At 42.4% G+C, this 21,684-nt stretch overlaps 1 protein-coding gene across 4 annotated transcripts in view; it reads right to left on the bottom strand.

The window, feature by feature from the left end:
- NUP93 (nucleoporin 93) overlaps positions 1-21,684 on the bottom strand; it is a 115,570-nt gene that overhangs the window by 38,199 nt on the left and 55,687 nt on the right. For all 4 annotated transcript variants that reach the window (XM_033218471.1, XM_033218472.1, XM_033218473.1 and 1 more), the window contains 2 exons: positions 9,300-9,362; positions 2,410-2,538 (listed from right to left, as the gene is read on the bottom strand). In XM_033218471.1, the coding sequence (XP_033074362.1) occupies positions 2,410-2,538; positions 9,300-9,362 (192 nt within the window). The remainder of the gene's footprint in view (positions 1-2,409; positions 2,539-9,299; positions 9,363-21,684) is intronic.

Here is a 21,684-nt window from a genome sequence, read left to right as displayed (position 1 = left end):
CCACACTGCTTATACTTTTAAATTTTATTTTATTTTATTTTAATTTTTGAGACGGAGTCTGGCTCTGTCGCCCAGGCTGGAGTGCGGTGGCCGGATCTCAGCTCACTGCAAGCTCCGCCTCCCGGGTTCACGCCATTCTCCTGCCTCCGCCTCCCAAGTAGCTGGGACTACAGGCGCCCGCCTCGTCGCCCGGCTAGTTTTTTGTATTCTTTAGTAGGGACGGGGTTTCACCGTAGTAGCCAGGATGGTCTCGATCTCCTGACCTTGTGATCCGCCCGTCTTGGCCTCCCAAAGTGCTGGGATTACAGGCTTGAGCCACCACGCCCGGCCTTAAATTTTAAAAAGGGAAAAAAATCTCAGCTTAGCACTACTGCCAGTCAATTACCACTGGCAATTAACAAAAGGGCTACTTAATATAACCATTCTAAAATACACTGTTTCAATATATCCCTAATACTTCAGCTAGCATGAAGTTAGCTACAGTCAAATGATTCATTCAACAAATATTTCCTGAGCATCTACAGTGTTCCAGGGACTCTTCTAGGCACTGGAGATAAAGGAACAAACAAAACAAAGATCCTTATCTTCAATAAGCTTACATTCTAATGGGAGAAAGAGACAATATAAAGACATAAAACATATACTATGGCACACAGAAGGATGTGCCAAAAAGAAAAATACAGCAAGAGAAGGGGATATGCAAAGTGTTGAATAAGAAGGGGTTGACTTGGATTTAAGGGACTTGGAAGGTCTGAGATGGCATTGGGTAAATATTTGAAGGAAGTGAGGGAGACTGCCATGCAGTCCTTTGGGGAAAGAGCATTCCTGGCAGAAGCAATAGGAAGTGCAGAGGACCAGAGGCAGAAGCAGGGCTACCAGGTTTGCTGAAGCAACCTGTAAGGTGCCCATTCAGCTGGTGCAGCAAGAGCAATGGGGAAAGCAGCACAAGATGAGCTTGGAGAGGCAACAAGACTAGGTCTGCAGGGACCCACATGTCAAAGTGAAGATTTTGGTTTTCATTTTGTGTGAGATGAGAGTCACTGAAGGGTTCTGAGCAGAGAAGTGACACAATCTAACCTGTCCTTTAAGTTGTGTTCTTGCTGCTGTGTTGAGAAGAGACTGTAGCAGCATGCAACAGCAAAAGCACAAAGACCAGAGTGGTCAGCAGCCTCTAAGATGGCCCCAATAACTCCCACTTCCTGGTAGTCAAGCCCTTGCATAATCCTCTCCCCTGGAGTGTAGGCTGGATTTAGTGACTTACTTCTGACCCACAGAGGTGGGATACTATTTTTAAGTTACAGAAAGATGATAGTTTCTGTCTTGGGGGCTCTTTAGCTCTCCCTTGGACCCCTTCCCTCTTGTTCTAGGGGAAGCAAGCTATCATGCTGTGAGCAGCACAATATAGAGGCTCATTTGAAAAGAAAATGATGTCTGCAGCCAAGAGTCAGAGAGGACCTAAGGCTTGCCAACAGCCATATGAATGACCTTGCGAGTAGATGCTTGTTGCATCTAGCCTTGAAATGAGTGCAGCCTTGGCCAATACCCTGATTGCGCCTAGAGACCCTGAGCCAGAAATAACCACTTGTTTTCAACAAACCAGGTTTGGAGTAATCTGTTACACGGCAATAACAACAAACAGTTAGGAGGCCAATTCAATAATCCAAGCAAGAGACGACAGTGATTTGTACCAGAGTGTTAAAAATGGAAGCAGTGAGAAGTGGTTGGATTCTGGGTATATTTTAAGGCAGGGTTAACTGGATTTGTCAACATGTGAGAGAGACTGGGTGTGAAATGGGCAAGATGGAGAGGACAAAAGTGAGGCTGAGGTGTCTGATTTGAGCAAGTGAAAAACTGGAACTGCCATTTATAAAGATAGGGAACTCTGTGAGAAGAGAAGGAGGATAGGGAAGGAGTTGCTATCATGACTCAATTCTGGACATACTTAACCTGTGATGGCGATGAGACATACAAGCAGTGTCAAGAAGGCAACTAGATAAATTAACACTGGCTAGATAAATTAACAGATAAATTAACACTAAGGTTCAAGGCTGCAGGCGTAAATCTGAAACTCTTTGACATAGAGATGATAGGTATTTAAAGCCCCAAGCCCAGATGAAATCACAGGACAGTGACTGAGAGAGAAACTGAAGAGGTCAAGGACTGAGCCCTGGGACACTCAAACCGATAGAGGTCAGGGAATTTGAGGAAAGCTCAGCAAAGGAGACTGAGTAGAAGCAGGCAGACATGTTGGAAGAAGTCCAGGCAAATGTGGCATCCTAAAAGCTAAGTGAAGAAAGTGTTTCAAGAGGAAGACAGTGATCCACTGTGCCAAAATACTAGTCAAGTAGACAAGCATTCTTTGACTTCATGTTTTTATTAAGAGTAGTTTATCTTTTGCATTCAAGCTACCTCGCTTTCTTGAGTAAAGTCGAGGGCGTCTTCTCCTGACGCCAGCAGTGTGTGCAGAATTCGCTGTTTCACTTGCTCCCACTCGACCAACATTGACTCTCGATGGTACTCCTCAGCCATGCCGAAGGTCTGTCAGAAAGGAACAGAGAACAATGACCCTCAGGAAACAAACAAACAAACAAACAAACAAACATGGTTTCTTTTAAGACCCAACAGAAACCTAAAGCCCTCCAGACCGACCACTTCTCCATAGGTAGAGAAAAAGTAATCTACTTTAAAAATTATCTTTAAAGAATTTACTGGCTGAGCGTGGTGGTTCACAACTGTAATCCCAGCATTTTGGGAAGCCAAGGCAGGCAGATTGCTTGAGCTCAGGTGTTCGAGAGCAGCCTAGGCAACATGGCAAAACCCTCTCTACAAAAAATTAGCTGGGCACAGTGGTGTGCACCTGTAGTCCCAGCTACTTGGGAGACTGAGGTGGGAGGATCACTTGAGCCCAGGAAGTCGAGGCTGCAGTGAGCTGTGATCGCAACATTGCACTCCCTCCTGGGTGACAGAGCAAAACCCTGTCCCAAAACAAAACAAACTGCACTCCAACCTGGGCAACAGAGCAAGACCTTGTCTCCAAAGAAAAAATTAAATAAACTTACTGACAACTGTTTGCAACATACCCTATTTCACTGAGTAGCTGGGATTACAGGCGCCCGCCACCATGCCTAGCTAATTTTTATATTTTTAGTAGAGACGGGGTTTCACCATGTTGGCCAGGCTGGTCTCAAACTCCTGACCTCAGGTGATCTGCCCACCTCAGCCTCCCAAAGTGCTGGGATTACAGGTGTGAGCCACAGTGCTCAGCCCATATAAACCATTTTAAAGTGTCTAGTTCAGTGGTATTAAGTACATTCTCACTGTTGTGCAACCATCACCACCATCTCTTAGCTCCTGGCAACCACCACTCTACTTTCTGTTTCTGTGAATTTGACTACTCAAGGTACCTCACATAAATGGAATCATACAGTATTTGTCTTTTTGTGAGTGAAATAGGCCAGAGACAATCAGCATAATGTCCTTAAGAGTTGTAGCAAGTGTCAGAATTTCCTTTCTTTTTAAAGCTGAAAAATATTCCATTGTATGAATATACCATTTTCTTCATCCATTCATTCACTGATGGGCACCCGAGTTGCTTCCACTTCTTGGCTTTTGTGAATAATACTATAAACGTGGGTGTACAAATATCCCTGCTTTCAATTCTTCTGGGTATATACTCAGAAGTGGAACTGCATGGTAATTTTATTTTTAATTTTGTGAGGAACCTCCATACTATTTCCATAGAGGCTGTACCATTTCACATTCCTACCTGCAGTGCACAAGGTTTTCAATTTCTCCACATCCTCACTAACACTTAATAACGTTTTTTTCAGGCCACACATGGTGGCTCATCCCTGTAATCCCAGCACTTTTGGAGGCCGAGGCAGGCAGATCACTTGAGGTCAGGAATTCAAGACCACCCTGGTCAACATGGTGAAACCCTACTACTACTAAAAATACAAAAATCAGCTGGGTGTGGTGGTGCGTGCCTGTAATCCCAGCTACTTGGGAGGCTGCGACATGAGAATCACTTGAACCCAGGAGGCAGAGGTTGCAGTGAGCTGTGATTGCACCACTGCACTCCAGCCTAGGCAACAGAGCAAGACTGTCACAGAAAACAAAAACATAAAAACCATATATATATATATATATTTTTTTTTTTCCCCTGTTTTTTGCTTGTAACCATCCTAAAGGGTGTAAAGTGGTATCTCACTGTGGTTTTGATTTATGTTCCCCTAATGACTAGTGATGTTGAGCATCTTTCCATGTGTTTACTAATATAAACATCTTAATAAAAGCTCTGAAATTAGATTGTATATCATAGCAGTATTTATTCTTTGTAGCATATAAAATAGTGATGGATTATAAAATCAATAGTATCTTATGATATAATAAACATCTAAGAAAAAAATGTTTCTCCCAGTGTTTTCTATTATTATTATTATTATTATTATATATTTTTTTCTGTTGCCCAGGCTGGAGTGCAGTGGAATGATCTCAGCTCACTGCAAACTCCGCCTCCTGAGTTCATGCCATCTTCCCACCTCAGCCTCCCAAGCAGCTAGGATTACAAGCATGCACCACTACACCTGGCTAACTTTTGTATTAAGACTTTTAGTAGAGACAGGGTTTCACCATGTTGGCCAGGCTGGTCTCGAACTCCCGACCTCAAGTGATCCGACCACCTTGGCCTCCCAAAGTGCTGGGATGACAGGCGTGAACCACTGCACTCGGCCCCAGTGATTTTATTTTATTTTTTAAAGAAACACTGACATTTTCATAGAAGGAAGTAAACCAGCAAAAGAAAAATAGCCTTCTGGGATTAAACTGCCTACTAGTCTACTCAAAGTTACTGAAAAGCCACTGTCTACTAGTAGTTGCAGGTAGCTGCCAAAATAAAGGCATTCAAAAGGAAAAGAAAAAAGAAAGGAAATCTGGGGAGGGGGCAGGAGAGGGAAGAAGGAAGATGACAAAAAAAAAAAAAATCTGAGAATTAAAACAACACAGATAAATTGAATTATGACCATTCTCAGCCTATTATTCTTCAATTGGCAGACCAGGTTTCCCATCAGCTTAAGCCTTTTCAAAAAGCCATTTCATTTACATTCAGATTGGCATCTAATTAGGCAACAATAAGGGAATGAGTATTAGCAATGCCTGCTTTATTATTGGCAACACAGATAATTTATACTGATAATATTGATATGCATGAGCTTTGGGGAACTGTTAGAAAAATCACATACATATACTCTTCCTACAATTGGGATGTTTCGAATTAGACCAATATTTATTAAAATGTGAAAAAAGGACATCAGATATACACACACACAGACACGTGATTAGAAAGAAGGCTGGTGCACTGCTGGACCCTTTTCTAATACATATTCTGTAGACACAGGAGAAACGATAATCACAAACTTTAAAAACAGTCTTCCAACTGGTTTTTTTCTTTTCACTGAGAGTCAGGCAGAATAGACCATTCCAGTCAGTTAGCCTGAACTGAAAAATACCCAGAGAAAAACCTTTGCTTCTTGCTCACACCAGTAAACTTAAACATGAAAGTTATGCATTTTAAGTCAAGAGAAGTATGATGGAACATAAAGGTGGGGTGGAGGGGAAGAGATAATTTTCTTAGAAGTTGTCCAGAAAGAATATACAAGTGTGAGCCACAATTTTGTCTAAAACTTTCCTACATAGTGGTCAAACCAACTGCCTCCTCAGCCTCTAGCCTCTCCTAGCAAGGTCAAATGGAGGATCAGGTGGCAAGAGGATCAGCTAGGGTAGAAGGAGGCAGGGGAAGGTTGATACATTATACAGCCTACCGAGCTGCAACACAAAGTGAGCACACCACAAAGTGTAGTAAGTCTTTTTCTTAAGGACAAGACCTCTGGCTAACAGTGGCAGAGTAGCAAAGGCAATTAAAGAAAACAGACAATATACCACCCACAGAAACTGCTGAAGAAGACAGTGGAGACAGACTTTCAGCATTAGGTAAGGGTCAGAATGACGACAGTGGGAATTAACCATTCCCTGTTAATTGGGCTGCCTGCCTGTGTGCCAAGAACTCCTGCTTAGTACTTTGAAAGTACTTTGAAAACTATCAGCTTTCTGGGTTCAAATCCTCAGATGTATCTAAAAGTATGCCAGGCTACTCATTTAGAAACACCCTCACAACCTGAACGAACACTGCTGTAGTTCTATTTACCATTAGCGTGATAAGGAGCTTCAAATAAAAATAAATGCCCCAGGCAGGCAAATTGCTTGAGGTCAGGAGTTTGAGACCAGCCTGGCCAACGAGGTGAGACCCCATCTCTACTAAAAATACAAAAATTAGCTGGGCGTGGTGGCTGACGCCTGTAATCCCAGCTCACTCGGGAGGCTGAGGCAGGAGAATCACTTGAACCCTGGAGATGGAGGTTGCAGTGAGCCGAGATCACACCATTACACTCCAGTCTGGGCGACAGAGCAAGGCCCTGTCTCAAAAAATTAATAAATGATCCAATATCAAAATTCTCTTCCCTTAATTGCATCACCCTCAGCTTATCTTAATTACATTAGAGGTAATGGAACATTCAATCTGTGGGCTAATCAGGGATGATTAGTCACCCATCTGTCCTATTCCAACCTATTCTGTTTATATCCACATCTGAATCACTGAACTAAAGTGCAAAGAAGAATGCTAACTAGAGGAACTAATGAGACAGAATCAACAGAACTGCTCAACTAACAACTAAGAGAAGAGGAGGGCAGTGAGAGTCTAAGGTGAGGTGGGAAGCAGTGTTAAGAAGAAACCCAAGGGAAAAGGAAAAGGATAAACTGGAAGAGTATGGAGAGATCTAAATATTAAAAGGAAGGCAAAACCACAAAAAATGACAAAATAGTGGAGAAACTATTATAAATTAAATCTGAATCTTTCAAGTTACTATATGTGGAAAATATCTCTCTTTGAACACAAGAAAAAAAGCATGGAAAGAATTGGGCAGCTGAATTAAGAGCAGGTGGGGAGCATTTGAACCCCATTTTCATAAAAGGAAGAGGGCAATATGCTTTGACTTCACACCCATTTATTACTGCACTGTTGCTGGCTTTTAGAAACACTGCATATGTTCTGATAATGTTGTTCCATTTTTGCTGTGATGTGCCAAATGGGGAAAGATAGGACACACTTGTGGTTTTGTAGCTTGTTTTCTTGGCATTTCAGCAGGACACTGGCAAGTTATTCAAACATGAAATAATCACAAAAATACCAGAAAGTTGCTCACTTTTTGTGTGAAAATGATTCTTGCTCAGTGGCAGTTTCCTGGTGTCCAGACAGGTCAAAGGTCTCCCCCTAGGCTGGCTCCCAACACTGGAATGCCTCCCTCACAAACACATATGCACACATTTTGCACTGTGGTATGTCACCTAAATGTTTTGGCTGGCTGCAAATTTAGTCTCAGTATGGCACAATGTTCAGAGACTGCCAATTCCAGAAACACATTCTGCGGGGTAAATGGATTAATAAAGCTTGGTGGCATTCAACAATCCTAATTTAATTTCATTGGACCTTTACAGCAGGAGAATCAATGTTGGTGAGTAACTCACTTAATGTGTGAACCAAAAGAAAACCCTTTTAAAAATATTTTCAGATCTGAATCAAGTGAATTTCTATCTGTGACTAAGTACTATCATCAACAATATAATTAATGAAATTTTGGGAATTTTATTCATTTTTTTGAGACAGAGTCTCGCTCTGTCGCCCTGGCTGGAGTGCAGTGGCATGATCTCAGCTCACTGCAACCTCTGCCTCCCAGGTTCAAGCGATTCTCCTGCCTCAGCCCCTTGAGTAGCTGGGACTACAGGTGTGCACCACCACATCTAGCTAATTTTTGTATTTTTAGTAGAGACAGGGTTTTGCCATGTTGGCTGGGCTGGTCTCGAACTCCTGACCTCAAGTGATCCACCTGCCTCGTCCTCCCAAATTGCTGGTATTATAGGCATGAGCCACTGCACATGATGGGAATTTTATTTTGATAATGAAACATATCAGTCATTTAAATAATGAGCCCTATTTCACCTCAGTACTACTGAGACATGTTCACCTTCACAGAATATTTTAATAAAGCACACTGAGAAGCAACACTTTTTTCACTTTATTATTTTTGAACTACACAACTAATGAATAAATTTCATTGGATATAAGAACTAAATAAGTAAACAGCAAAACAGAGGTCTCACTTCAAGCCTACTCCCTTTGCAGAGAGGGTTACTGCTAGCTGATGGAATGTACCTGGCCAGCCTCCTTCCTGGGGAAAGCTGCACTTCTATAATCAATTCCACAGGACAACTAGCCTTTCTTCTCTCTCACCATAAGGCCCCAAGGGCCCAAAAATCTCTTTCACTATAATGGGATGTTATGGAAAGATTTTGATATTTGGATCCTTGTCAGAAATAAACGGAGATAACTCACGTTAGTAAACAATCTTTGAGTATCTTGCACAACTGCTTGTTGCAGAATATTGTTGCACATATAAAGGCTGCTCTTTGGTGAACTTATTTACCATCTTTTCAAGCATGGAGTTAGTTTTATGTGTGTGTGTTTGAGCTTGGAGAAATTGTTAATATAAAAGGTGGTCCACACAATATTGTGTAATAAAAGGAAAATAAGTTGAAGGAAACTGTCAGCGATCACAGCTGCTTTTCTGAACTGCTGATTCAGTAGAAACCACAATACCATTTATACAATAACAATGAAACCAATAATTTTCTGGTCTTTCCATTTTAAGATTAATTTAATAGTTAATTGTCCAGTCCAGTGTCTCAGATGCATTTCAGTCACTAAATACATACAGAGTTATGAAGCATGGTATTCTCAAAAAATGGTTCCTGTAGAACTCTCTCTGTAGGAGAGAACTGGGCATGTAAGAGATTCCAGCTTCCAGATCCTACACTCCCCAGTATATACTGATGCCCCCATCTGCTTTTTTTTTTTTTTTTTTGAGACAGGATCTCACTCCTCATTCTGTCCCCCAGGACGGAGTGCAGTGGTGCGACTCGGCTCACTGCAGCCTATACCTCCCAGGTTCAAGCAACCCTCCCACAGCCACTGGAGTAGCTGCAACCACAGACGTATGCCACTATGCTTAGCTAATTTTTTGTAAAGATGGGGTCTCACTATGTTGCCTAGGCTGATCTTGAATTCCTGGGCTTAAGCGAACCTCCTACATCCACCTCCCAAAGTGTTAGGATTACAGGTGTGAGCTACCACGCCCAACCCTCTTGCCCTCATCTGTATACATCTACATTTTAGTTAATTTTCTTACCCTCTTCCGGGACTCTTCAATGGCAGACAGCAGGGCATTGTCCTTCTCATTCTTCAGGAAGCCCTACAAATGGGGGAAAAATTAACACAACTTAAAACTAACTTTCAAAAAATCAAAAGTATACTGCGAGACAAACAATAACCATAATGGTATCTAGTATGCTACCTACCTCCACCTCACAAAACTCTCCCAACTTGAAAACATCAAAATAGATGACTTTTACAGATGTTTCTTAGTTTCTTCCATTCTGGGAGCACATGATGATTGTTAGAAAGTAAAGTCCCTATGAAACAATAGTGTGGGGTTCTATATTCCGTAAACATGTAAAAAGTGGAAAATCAAGACTGTCCTTCAAAATTCCTAAATGGCTCATACTGCAGATACAGCGTTGGTGATGGAGCTAGTCACAGTTCCTCTAACTGTTCCTTAGTCTATATTTCTCTGTTGATTTATATTAATTTCTTCCTAACATTGAGGACATCATCATCGCCCATTTGTCTGTATGCTTTTCACTTGTTGGCCAATGTCTGGGAAATTCTAAAAATCCTTTCTTTACACATTTCTTCCAGGGTTTTGCCATGTGCACTGTCTGTTTCAGGTCTGCTCCACTGCTCGTTTAATATAAGTAGGGTGAAAAGACAGCCTACAAGTCTAGTTTAATATAAACAGGTTAAACGCCTGCAAAATGCAACTACACAGTAACACAATGGCCGAAAGGATAGGCTTTGAAATTTGGCAGTTTCAAATCCTAGTGCCTCCATTTACTACTAGTAGCAGGATTTTAGCCAGGTCGCCCAAACTCCCTAAACCTCAGCTTACTTGTTTGTAAAAAAATAAGATAACGTAATCAAGTTATTGACCCAAGGCTCAATATATGTAGCTCTATTATTAGAATCGATTAGATTTAGATCTGTTGGTGACTTCTATTAATGAAAGAGATGCCCAGGATGACCTCTTTGTTGCTGTTCATTGTCCTTATTTGCTTCAGCCGAGATCCAAAAGGAAAAGGGCTGAGACTATTCTGACAGCCACAGTTGCAGACAGACAGATATATAGACTGCACTTCCCTGCCAACACCTTGCTCTTCATTCAAGGGGGCAGTTTCTTTTCCATAGTTTGGGCTGGTTGGGGGCTGAGTAGGAACAAGAAAGATGACCCATCAATTGACAAGTAGAGATCAAAGTCTTAGTTGTAATATGAAGAACTCAAGTTACCTTACAAATCAGATCTACCTACACTCCAATGCAAGGTACAAGCATGCCACTACTGGTGCATTTATACATGTCTAAAATTGTTCTGTCACCCAGGCTGGAGTGCAGTGGCACGATCTTGGCTCACTGTAAACTCTGCCTCCTAAGTTCAAGCGATCCTCCTGCTCAGTCTCTCAAGTAGCTGGGATTACAAGCGTGCACCACCACACCCGGCTAGTTTTTGTATTTTTAGTACAGACAGGGTTTCACCACTTTGGCCGTGATGAGGTCAACATGTTGGCTCAACCGCAAGTGATCTGCCTCCCAAAGTGCTTGGATTACTGGCGTAAGCCACTGCATCCAGCCTTGTGTTTTTGCTTTTTTTTTTTTTTTTTTTTGAGACGGAGTCTCGCTCTGTTGCCAGGCTGGAGTGCAGTGGTGCCATCTCGGCTCACTGCAACTTCTGCCTCCTGGGATCAAGCGATTCTCCGGCCTCAGCCTCCCGAGTAGCTGGGACTACAGGCGCATGCCACCATGCCCAGCTAATTTTTGTGTTCTTAGTAGAGACGGGGTTTCACCATTTTGGCCAGGATGATCTCAATCTCTTGAACTCGTGATCCACCCGCCTTGGCTTCCCAAAGTGCTAGGATTACAGGCGTGAGCCACCGTGCCCAGCTCTGTTTTTGCTTTTTAAAGAAACTTTGGGAAAATGTAATACAAAGTAGAATTTGGCAAAAGCTTTTAAAATGACAAGCTAAATTAAAACACTATCATTTTCTTGCATTGGAAACTTACTGTTAGTTTTTGATCATTTTGTAATTTAACAACTGTAATGTTTTAGTATACAGTCATGCATCACTTAATAACAGGGATACATTCTGAGAAAGCCTCCTACTAGGTGATTTCATCGTTGTATGAACATCATAGAATATACTTACACAAACCTAGATGGTATAGCCTACTACACCAAGCTGCATATGGTATAACTCGTTGCTCCCAGGCTACCAACCTGTACAGCACGTTACTATACTGAATACTACAGGCATAACATAATGGTAAGTATTTGTGTATCTAATTATAGAAAAGGTACAACAAAAATATGCTATTGTAATCTTATGGGATCACTGTTTTATATTTGGGTCTGTTCTTGACCAAATCATCATTATGTGGCACTTTAGTGTATTCTGTTCAGTCTTTTTAAGAAGGTGGGGGAGGTGGGTTGGGAGGCAGGATAATATTGGGGATGTACATTTAAATAAAACATTACTAATTATAAATTTCCCAAATTCCTTACGTATTGGCCTAAGTCTCCCCAACACGTGCTGTCACACCCCAAAACCTGGGCAGTACACTGGGATGGACAGGGGCAATGACCAGGAGCCCAGGAAATAGTTCTCTCTTAAAGACTCCATGGCCAAGCATGGTGGCTCACGTCTGTAATCCCAGCACTTTGGGAGTCCAGGGCAGGTGGATCACCTGAGGTCAAGAGTTCGAGACCATCCTGGCCAACATGGTGAAACCCTGTCTCTACTAAAAATACAAAAATGAGCCAGCCGTGGTGGCGGGCACCTATAATCCCAGCTACTTGGGAGGCTAAGGCAGGAGAATCGCTTGAACCAGGGAGGTAGAGGTTGCAGTGAGCTGAGATCGCACCACTGCACTTTAGCCTGGGTAACACAGACTCCATCTCAAAAAATAAAAATAAAAATAAAAATAAGACTCCTCCAGCATAGCCTCTCAGGCAGCTCTGAGGATACAACACGAAGACTCTCCAAATACATATACTGATAACTGGGGTGGAATGGGGAATGGCATCGGTCATTTGCCTAATAATGTAATGACATCAATAAACCAGAGCACAGGAGGCTAGGAACCCACATGGTCCATTCAAAAGTGTGCGGCAGCTTGTCACCACCTACCTGCTTTTGGCCATCACAGGGGACCCAGACATAAAACAATGGCAGATTTTAATGGGCCTTGTTTGTACCTTTCATAGCAAATGATTATGTCAAGTCAACAAACCTTTAGTATAAATACATTTTCATTAGTGGTCTCCAATGTGGCTAAAGCTAAAGGCTTTAGTGTCACACTTCATAAACAAAGCTATGAAACTATTATCAATGACTAATGCTCCCAAACAATGAGCAGGCATGAATTGTGCTCTGTGGCACCTTTTTGTGGCTGCCTCTATGCTGCTGACTGTCCAAACAAGCTACGCTTGGGGGTAGTGGGGGAGGGGAGGGGGTTACCACTGCCTCACAAAGCCTGGTCTAATATTTTCTTTTTCGTTATGGGGAGGGGAGGGACCTGGGTTAAGTCTGATGTTCTGTCACATTCCTTCTCTGGGCTTCCTCCGTTCTTTCCAGTCAATGACCAGCCCATCCCATTCTTTTAATGGCACCCATGTTCATCTCTCTCTCTCTCTCTCACACACACACTCTCACACACTTACAACACAAATGCAAAGCCATGATCAGACACATTTGTTGAAAAGCAAAATAATATTCCGCAAGAAATGCAATTCCCAAATTTCTGAGAGATAAAATTTCAAGTAAGAATGAAACAGAAGAAAAAAAAGACATTATTGCTTTGGGATAGATTACTCTGGTCTTTTTTTTTTTTTTTTGAGACGGAGTCTGGCTCTGCCGCCCAGGCTGGAGTGCAGTGGCCGGATCTCAGCTCACTGCAAGCCCCGCCTCCTAGGTTTATGCCATTCTCCTGCCTCAGCCTCCAGAGTAGCTGGGACTACAGGCGCCCGCCTCGTCGCCCGGCTAGTTTTTTGTAGTTTTTAGTAGAGACGGGGTTTCACCGTATTAGCCAGGATGGTCTCGATCTCCTGACCTCGTGATCCGCCCGTCTCGGCCTCCCAAAGTGCTGGGATTACAGGCTTGAGCCACCGCGCCCGGCCTACTCTGGTCTTTAAAATATTTACTATAAGGCTACATTTTACAACTCTCGATAAATTAAATGAAGCATGTGTGTGAGTCAAACCTCACCCACATATAAACAAAGACCATTAACCATTACATACTTCAAAAACTGGACTCTAAGTACAAACTGAGCTCACAAAATAGATTTTGAATTTTTATTTTTCATCCTTCCTTTCTAAAATGAAGTGCTAAATAGGTTATACATCATATTTTATTTTAAAAAAACACACTAGTGGTCTGTCTTTTCAAAATAATTTTTTAAGTAACATATATACATATATATATTTATTTATTTTTATTTATTTATTTTTTGAGACGGAGTCTCGCTCTGCCGCACAGGCTAGAGTGCAGTGGTGCGATCTCCGCTCACTGCACCTCCGCCTCCTGGGTTCAAGCCATTCCTCTGCCTCAGCCTCCCGAGTAGCTGGGACTATGGGCATGTGCCATCACGCCCAACTAATTTTTGTATTTTTAGTAGAGACAGGGTGTCACCATATTGGTCAGGCTGGTCGTGAACTCCTGACCTCATGATCTGCCTACCTCAGCCTACCAAAGTATAAAACAGTAACTTATACACCAGAATACTGCTAGGATCTGTGTGCCATCTAGTGGCAGTTAGTTTCTTTCAAAGAACCCACAACTCAAGGAAAAGTAACAGCCCACTGGAATTAAAGAACTAAAAAGTTAGGCAGAACCATACCTGCCTCAGTCCAGGTCCCCCACAGATCTCCTGACTTCCCTTTCCTACCCACTGTTTCCTTTTCCCTCCAAACTCCTCCTCCTGTGAGATGCCTCTCATGCCTCACCCAGGAGATGTATGTGTATAGCTGATGGGAAAATGAGTTCTCTGGAGAAGGGAACTGGAACTTGAAGGATGAACTGGCTCCCTGCCACCGAGATGCCCCCTGGGCACAGAAAAGGCCCAACAGTTCACCTGCTGCTGGTAGATGCCAGCATGTAATGACGACCCTCAGAGCTCCCCATCACTGCTATCCCTTCATTCCCATCAAAAGCACTTATAATTGCTCACAGTCCCCCATCTGATCCTTCTGCTGTGGGTCAGCTCAATAAAGAACACCCCCCAAAACACCTGCAGGCCAGCTAGGTAAACTAACTCCTCCTGACTTCCCCATCTGTGTACTGCTCCTCACTGCCAGTGTGCTGAAACAGACCCTTGCCTAACTGGCTCTTCAAATGTGTTTTGGTTTTCAGCTTTCTATAACACATAACAGCCACCATTCAGGAAGCAATTAAGGGCCAGACACTGCTCCAGACAATTCAAAGACATTACTGCTAATCCTTTAACAATATGAAAGAACAGACATGATCACCCCACTCTCCCCTACCTCCCCCCCCGCCCCATTTTACAGGTAAGAAGCTGAGATTTTCACATTTAACTAACTTGAGCAAGAATTCCCGACCAGGAAGAGGCAGAGACAACATTCAAACATAGTTCTGACTGTCAAGCCCCACTATTTCTGAGATACTTAGGGAAGGGTAAACTTCTAAACAGCAAAAATAAAGAAAAAATTTCTTTCTCTAAAAGGATGGAACCCAGGAGGAGAGTAAAATTTCCTTAAATTTGTTTTAATCATCAGGTTCCCCTTTACAAACCATAAAGTTGAGGCTCAGAGAATACTTATGGTATACTAATAATAGCTAACACTTAAATGGTGATTATGTTGTGCTAGGTATAAGTGTGTTACACACATCTGGTTCTAGCCCTCATTTTTAACCCAAAGCTACTGTCTCTCAATACTACTTAACTGGATCATACTTTGAAGTATATCCTTAACAGAGGTTTAAAAGTTGAGTGAGCTGTACAAAATGGTTTCTTGAGCTTCTACCAATTTAAAAGCACTGTGGGGTTCTATGTCCAGATGACCCAGTTCATAAGCAGCAAAGTTCAGACTCAGAACCCAAATTTTGTAACCCATTGTTTTCCCTTTTCCACTCTCCATGCCATCTCTCATCACAGCAAATCAAGGTGAGATAAACTGGTATTTTATGCTTGCACATTTATTCCTCCCCCCACCCCCCGCCCCATACATTACATAGGAAAGAAATGAAACAAGAAATGTCAAGTTTTTGGCATTCCTCTAGAACAGCGGTTTTCTAAATATGACTCAGAACTCACAACTGGGTCATGAAATCAACCAGTTTTTTTGGTTTTTTTTGTTTTGTTTTTTAAGAGATGGGGTCTCGTCCTGTTGCCTAGGCTAGAGACAAGTGACACAATCACAGCTCACTGTAGCCTCAAACTCCTGTGCTCAAGTGATCCTCCCACCTCAGTCTCCAGAGTAGCTGGGATTATATGTTCTTGCCACATCTGGCCCAATCAGCATTTTTTAATAAAACAAATGCAACAGAGATATGTGGTATGGGTACTGTTCTGTGAAACTTTTGTTTCAATTATATATATGTAATTGTATGTGTGCATGAGTCATAGTCTAAAAGCTTGAACTCATTGCTTTAGAGGTCAACACCATAGTATTCCAAAATAGTGCTACTATTATTGCTGTGGAACAATAAATGCCACACATCTGCCCAAGCAGTATCTCCAGTCATGTGTTCCATCTTTGACAGAGAAAGTGCTTGGCTGCCTTGCAATGTATCCTGGCAAAGAACAACCCAGAATGTAACATCGAGGTTAACTTGATTCTCCTAAGGAACGTGTAGTCACATCTCAAGGACCTGGCAGCCAAGGTGGCTCTTAAATGGCTCAGGTCAAGAAAGGCATGAAACTGCCTTATTTTTACCTATCATGCAGACTCTTGGTTTCAGAATATACATGGCAGCTAATTCCTACTGTAGAAAAAGGCAGCGAGCAAAAGGATGTTTGTTTTTGCCAAATCGCCAAATTCTCTTGGCTTATTTGTTCTCAAAAGTGAAAAGTACAATAAATAAGAGCCTTTGTGGAAAAAAAAAAAAAAATTCAGTATCCACCTTATCCAGGAAAGTCAGATGGCAAAAAAGTGCTCACATTGGTTCTTTCACAGTTCTGTCCTCCCTACCTATAGCAGATAAGTGATTGGACAGTTGGACAGTTATATAAAGTCTGAATTGATGAACATACAAATTTCCTGTTAAAACAAATAAACAAGAATCTAATTTGGGCTTACAAAGCAATAGTCATGTTTTCATGGCCTTCAAAACACAAGAGACTATCTCATGTCTCTTTCCATTAAACAGACCAACCAGCAATCCACCATATCAAAATGTAAAAGTGAGGCATCTACTGCAGGCTGGACATTTACCAGAAGGTATCTGGTATGACACAAAAATAGATGCCAGGTGCTACAAAAATCAGGTATCATCTCTCATTTTAATATGTACAATACATACAAATTAATAGGAAATCTGTAGCCAACATTCCAAATCAAAATAACATCAACACAAAATGAGCAGTGACATCAGGAATGGTCATCGTTGCTGACAAATCATTGTTAAGACACAAGCAACAGCTAGAAAGCAATGAAGGAGTAAAGAAAATATAATAAAGCAGTTAATCAATAAAGGATCTGCTCGAAGATAAAGTACGAATTGCAATAAGTATTGCAATACTATTAAGTATTCAGTTAGTACTAAAGTTAGTACTTTAGTTAGTGCAATGGAGAAGTATCCACATTCTAAGAAGACATGTACCATGACTTTGCTTCAGCTCATTCTAAGTAAAATAATTCTCCCTGAACCTCTCCCAAACCTTCTTGCCAATTTCTGAACAAATGAATGACCTCTTCTAAAAACTTCTCTTGGATAAAATTAGTACAAAGGTAAAAAACTACTTATAGAGAAAATGAGGAAGGATGAAGTAAGATACTGTTTTCAGATGAGCACAACAGAAATCCTGCCAGTACCTGGAGAGCCTCTGGGCTTATCAGATGGTGTGGACTCACTTTTCATTAGCTCCCTTTTGTGGTGCCCACACGAAGAGCGCCTCAAGGATTTTTTCAAGTGCAAAGAGATGTTCATTACTGATAAAGCCCAGAAAACGAACAGAGAAATTTTTAAATTTGAGCAGTTTCAAGATTTGGGTGAACTTCCATAAGGGTTTATAGCATGTTTGGTTATTTTATTAGACCACTATTACTGCAATAAAATAAGAATACATAAAATGTCAGCTGACAAGGCCTATGAGAGACTGAATTTCCTTCTGCAAGGAATATAGACTGAATAGCAAGTCCAGGCTTTCTTCTCCAACTCAGATATTTAAAGTTCCACTGATTGTTTTTTTGTTTTGTTTTGACATGGAGTTTTGCTCTTGTTGCCCAGGTTGGAGTGCAGTGGCACCATCTCAGCTCACTGCAACTTCTGCCTCCTGGGTTCAAGCAATTCTCCTGCCTCAGCCTCCTGAGTAGCTGGGATTACAAGTGCATGCCACCACGCCCAGCTAATTTTTTGTATTTTTAGTAGAGACAGGGTTTCATCATGTTGGCCAGGCTGGTCTCGAACTCCTGACCTTAGGTGATCCACCTGCCTCGGCCTCCCAAAGTGCAGGGATTAGAGGTGTGAGCCACCGCACCTGGTCCTACTGCTTGTTTTCTACAAATATTTTAATACTTTAAATTGTTCGTTCACAGAGTGCATATATAACTTCAAAAATAACTCTGCAGAAAGCAGCGCTAAGCGGGCAGAGCTGACATTCGCCAACTGTAATATGTTTTTAATGCTGTTATATGATTTCTTGCTGTGCATTTATGCAAAAGCCTAGCTGCTCTCATTCAGCAGGTGGCAGCAGACGCTGTAAGAGTGGCTGTGGAGTTCCACCATTTGCCAGCTCAGCAGATCCATCACTGCTGCAGGCAGCTCTGGAGCCACAGGTGGCAGACCTTGGCGATATAACATGGCACTGTGCGGGCACCAGGCCATCTGTCACTGTCAGACTGCTGGGTTCCATTTTGTACATGGTTTCTGCTATTGGGCTAAAAAAAAGTCCACACAATTATGTGATGGATTTGTGTCCATTAAGGCAAAACAAATTACTTGCCCCCATGATTTAAATTGGTTTTCAGAATGGTCTATAAATTCTCACAGGTTAAAGAGAATTGAATGTGCATAAGGTGATTCAAAACCTGACAACACATGGCACTGGGCAGTGTTTCCTCCTGGACCAGAAAGGGCTTTACAGGCAACACTTCAGCCCACGTGTGCTGGCATGCTTGGTCCCTTCAGGGGCATGCCATTATAGCTGTGATATAATTCCATCTGCACCTTTGCCTTCTGGGAAAGCTACAGGCCTTAGAGACACTAATGTAAATCTATCCAAATGCCTTTCACAGACCCTACCTACTACCACCCCTCCACCTCCCAGAAAAAGAAAAAAAAAAAAATTATCATGCAACAAAAACCCAACTTCAAAGATTTCAGCATCGGGTAAAATAAATAAATAAATAAATAAGAGGTGGGACTCACCATGACCCAGAGGGGAAAGCTACAGGGAAAGTCATCTGCAATAATGGGGACATGCCATTCCTGTGGTGGGGTACTGAGGAGACCAGAGATGCATGACACATCTCCCTTGTCAACACAATGTAGGCACATGAGTACTAGATGGCTCTTCTGATACCTACACCACAGTATCAAGCTGGGGCTGCTTAACACATCTGTTGCTGCACTTGGGGAGGAAGGCCAAGGTTAAGGGCATTCCTATAATGGCCATTTAAATCTCCGTGCTACTGCTGCAAAGCCAGTTCTGCCCCTTTTAGGGGCCCTGCGGCATTTCTGTTATTTGCTACTTCTCTCTCTGGTCATCTCAGGAAGAAAAGCAGTCCTTCCAGCTCAGTTACTAAAGGGCTCTGAGACTCCGTATGGAGTGGAAACAAGTTAAGGGCATAACATAAATGAATAAAATGATAAATCATGGCTACCCAGGCACCAATGGGAGAAAAAAATGCTTCTCAGCAGAACCTCCTTCTTCTCCCAAATCCAGCAAAGCCCTATGCTACCCTTTTAGGGTTGGAGAAGCAACTTTCCTTTGGAGGTTACAAGAGGGATAGGGAGAGGAATTGACTTGCTCTGTACGGCTACTTTACCACCTCCAGAAAATCAGGCCAGAGCCTGTGCGTGTCCTAGTGAGAAGGGCCGTGATGCAGCAGGATGTGCCAGGCTGTGGTGGAAGGGCCTCTGCTGGCCATCCTCTCTCTCCTCTCCTGGGAGGGTAGGGGAAACAGGAGCGACAGAAGTCCAGTGGGGGGAGGGAGAGCAGCCAGCCAACTGCTCTCAGACTGCTGAGGTAACCCCAGGAGAGAAAGCAGGGGTAACTGTGAGCATTTTATCCCCTTCCCGCAACCACTCCAAAAAGGCTAGGGCTAAACTTTGGAGACACAAGAAAAGAGAGGATTTGGAGGAGAAAATGGTTCAATCTAGCTTCGCAAATGGAATATTAACAGTGTGTCACAGTATGTCTGGCTTCAGAAAGCAGCAGCAGAGCCCTCTCCTCACCCAAGGTATAAATAGATCTAAAAAATATTAATCTCATAGTCACGCTAAGGTGATGGGCAAGGTAAGGAAGATACATTCAGGGATGATAAAAAATGTTTCAATATGTCTTTAGGGAACTGATATCTACCTTCAAAATGGATTAATCCACATCCAAAGGACTCTGGATGCTAAAACCGCACTGCAGTATAAAACGGGAATGCATCAATAACGGCCTTTATCATGACCAGCATTCCTTCCCACAGCTCCCGAAACCTACCCTACAAGAACCCACTAAAGCAACCCTGTACTATTAAAAGCACACACACAGATCTCCAGCTTTGTCGTATCTAGTGTCTTTTTCCCTTTGGAAAAAAGAAACAAAATCAAGATTTGGGGGCCATGAGCAGGAAAGGACAGCAGAGGGTGTGTCTTGCAGTCAGTCAGGTGGGAGCTGAGCAGCTTTGCCAGGCTGGTTTCTACAGCGCTCAGGATTAAGCCTCGAGCTCTACTTTGCAAGCACAAGGAGCGCTGTTAGGACAATGTTGGGGAACCAAGTCTCACATTTCCCTGCTGGTACACGGTGTCAGTCATTTACACTGCAGTCGAAAATCACAGCTCCTCCTGCTATGCAGCAATGCTTATGCTGATGGGATTGGAGCACCAATCATCACAGATCTGTCACAGAAAAGGGAGCTCTGGTTTTGCTGCAGTTTCTTCTTATTCAGACATTCTTTCTTCAAAAATGAATTTGTTTGGAGACTATTAAAACAAACAGACCTTCCCTTTTGTAATTTCACGTTCTCTTAAATGGAATTTGTCAAGGTATTCCTTTGTCAACAGTATTGGTGATTTCATACTCTCTAAAACCTTAATTAAGTTTGGAAACACTGTGACTTTACCCTGTCAGAGCTGAGGAATACTGCAGAATGCAACACTCACTATTGTCACCACAGGTATGAAAAACATGAAACACTGCTTAGCTGGAGTGGCAAATACAGGCTGTTGCCTGTAAAGAGGGATGGTAAGACCATTATTCAAATACAAATTGCCTGAAACTGACAGGGAGCTAACACCTTTCACCTAGCTCATCCTTACAGAGAGGAGAAGGGGAGACTCTGCCCTGCAGGACCCCTCATACCTAGACTTAACTTAAAGAGGTCATGACCCGCTGAAAGGACATGTCAGAATGCCTGGCTCCATCCTAGCTTACAGCACATGAACGTAACTACTCTGCCCATCCCGGGAGACTTCACCCCTCACGCCGAGTCAACACAATGGACCCAAAATCTCAACTTGCAAGATAGTTTATTTTTAAATGTTTGTTTATAAATGCTTATCATCTTCAACACAGGCCCAGGAAGACTCCAAGCACAGCTCAGTAAGCAATTTCTGGCACAGCTGAAAAGGAACATCTCTGTGAGTTAGGTTGCTAAGGCAAAGACAAGACAGACTTTGCTGAAAACTCAATCCATTAGATCAATCAGTCACCAGCAAGCCGGCAGAGAAAGAAATGGAGTCAGATGCAGACAGAGACGTAGCGCAGCATAGATTAGGAGTCAGGTGATCCAGATTTAGGGCAAAATCGACTGCTTTCCAGATGTACGACCTTGAGAAAGTTATTTAACTGCAATTAAGCCTTCCTTTACTTAACTGTAACATGAGCTGATTGCACTAAACTCTAAGGCCAGCACCAGAAGTCCAACTCCATGAGAGGTGGGAACAGGTGAGAAATCAACACTGTCATTACCACTATGACTACTGTTCACGTGCAAAATAATCCATACCCTGAACCACAAAAGAAAATAAGCTTTATTTTTGAAGGTGGCCAAAATACATATTTTATAT

This window comes from Trachypithecus francoisi, unplaced genomic scaffold (genome assembly GCF_009764315.1).
Source record: "Trachypithecus francoisi isolate TF-2019V2 unplaced genomic scaffold, Tfra_2.0 Lachesis_group10, whole genome shotgun sequence".
Lineage (NCBI taxonomy): Eukaryota > Metazoa > Chordata > Mammalia > Primates > Cercopithecidae > Trachypithecus > Trachypithecus francoisi.
This window is presented reverse-complemented; position numbering and strand designations above follow the sequence as displayed.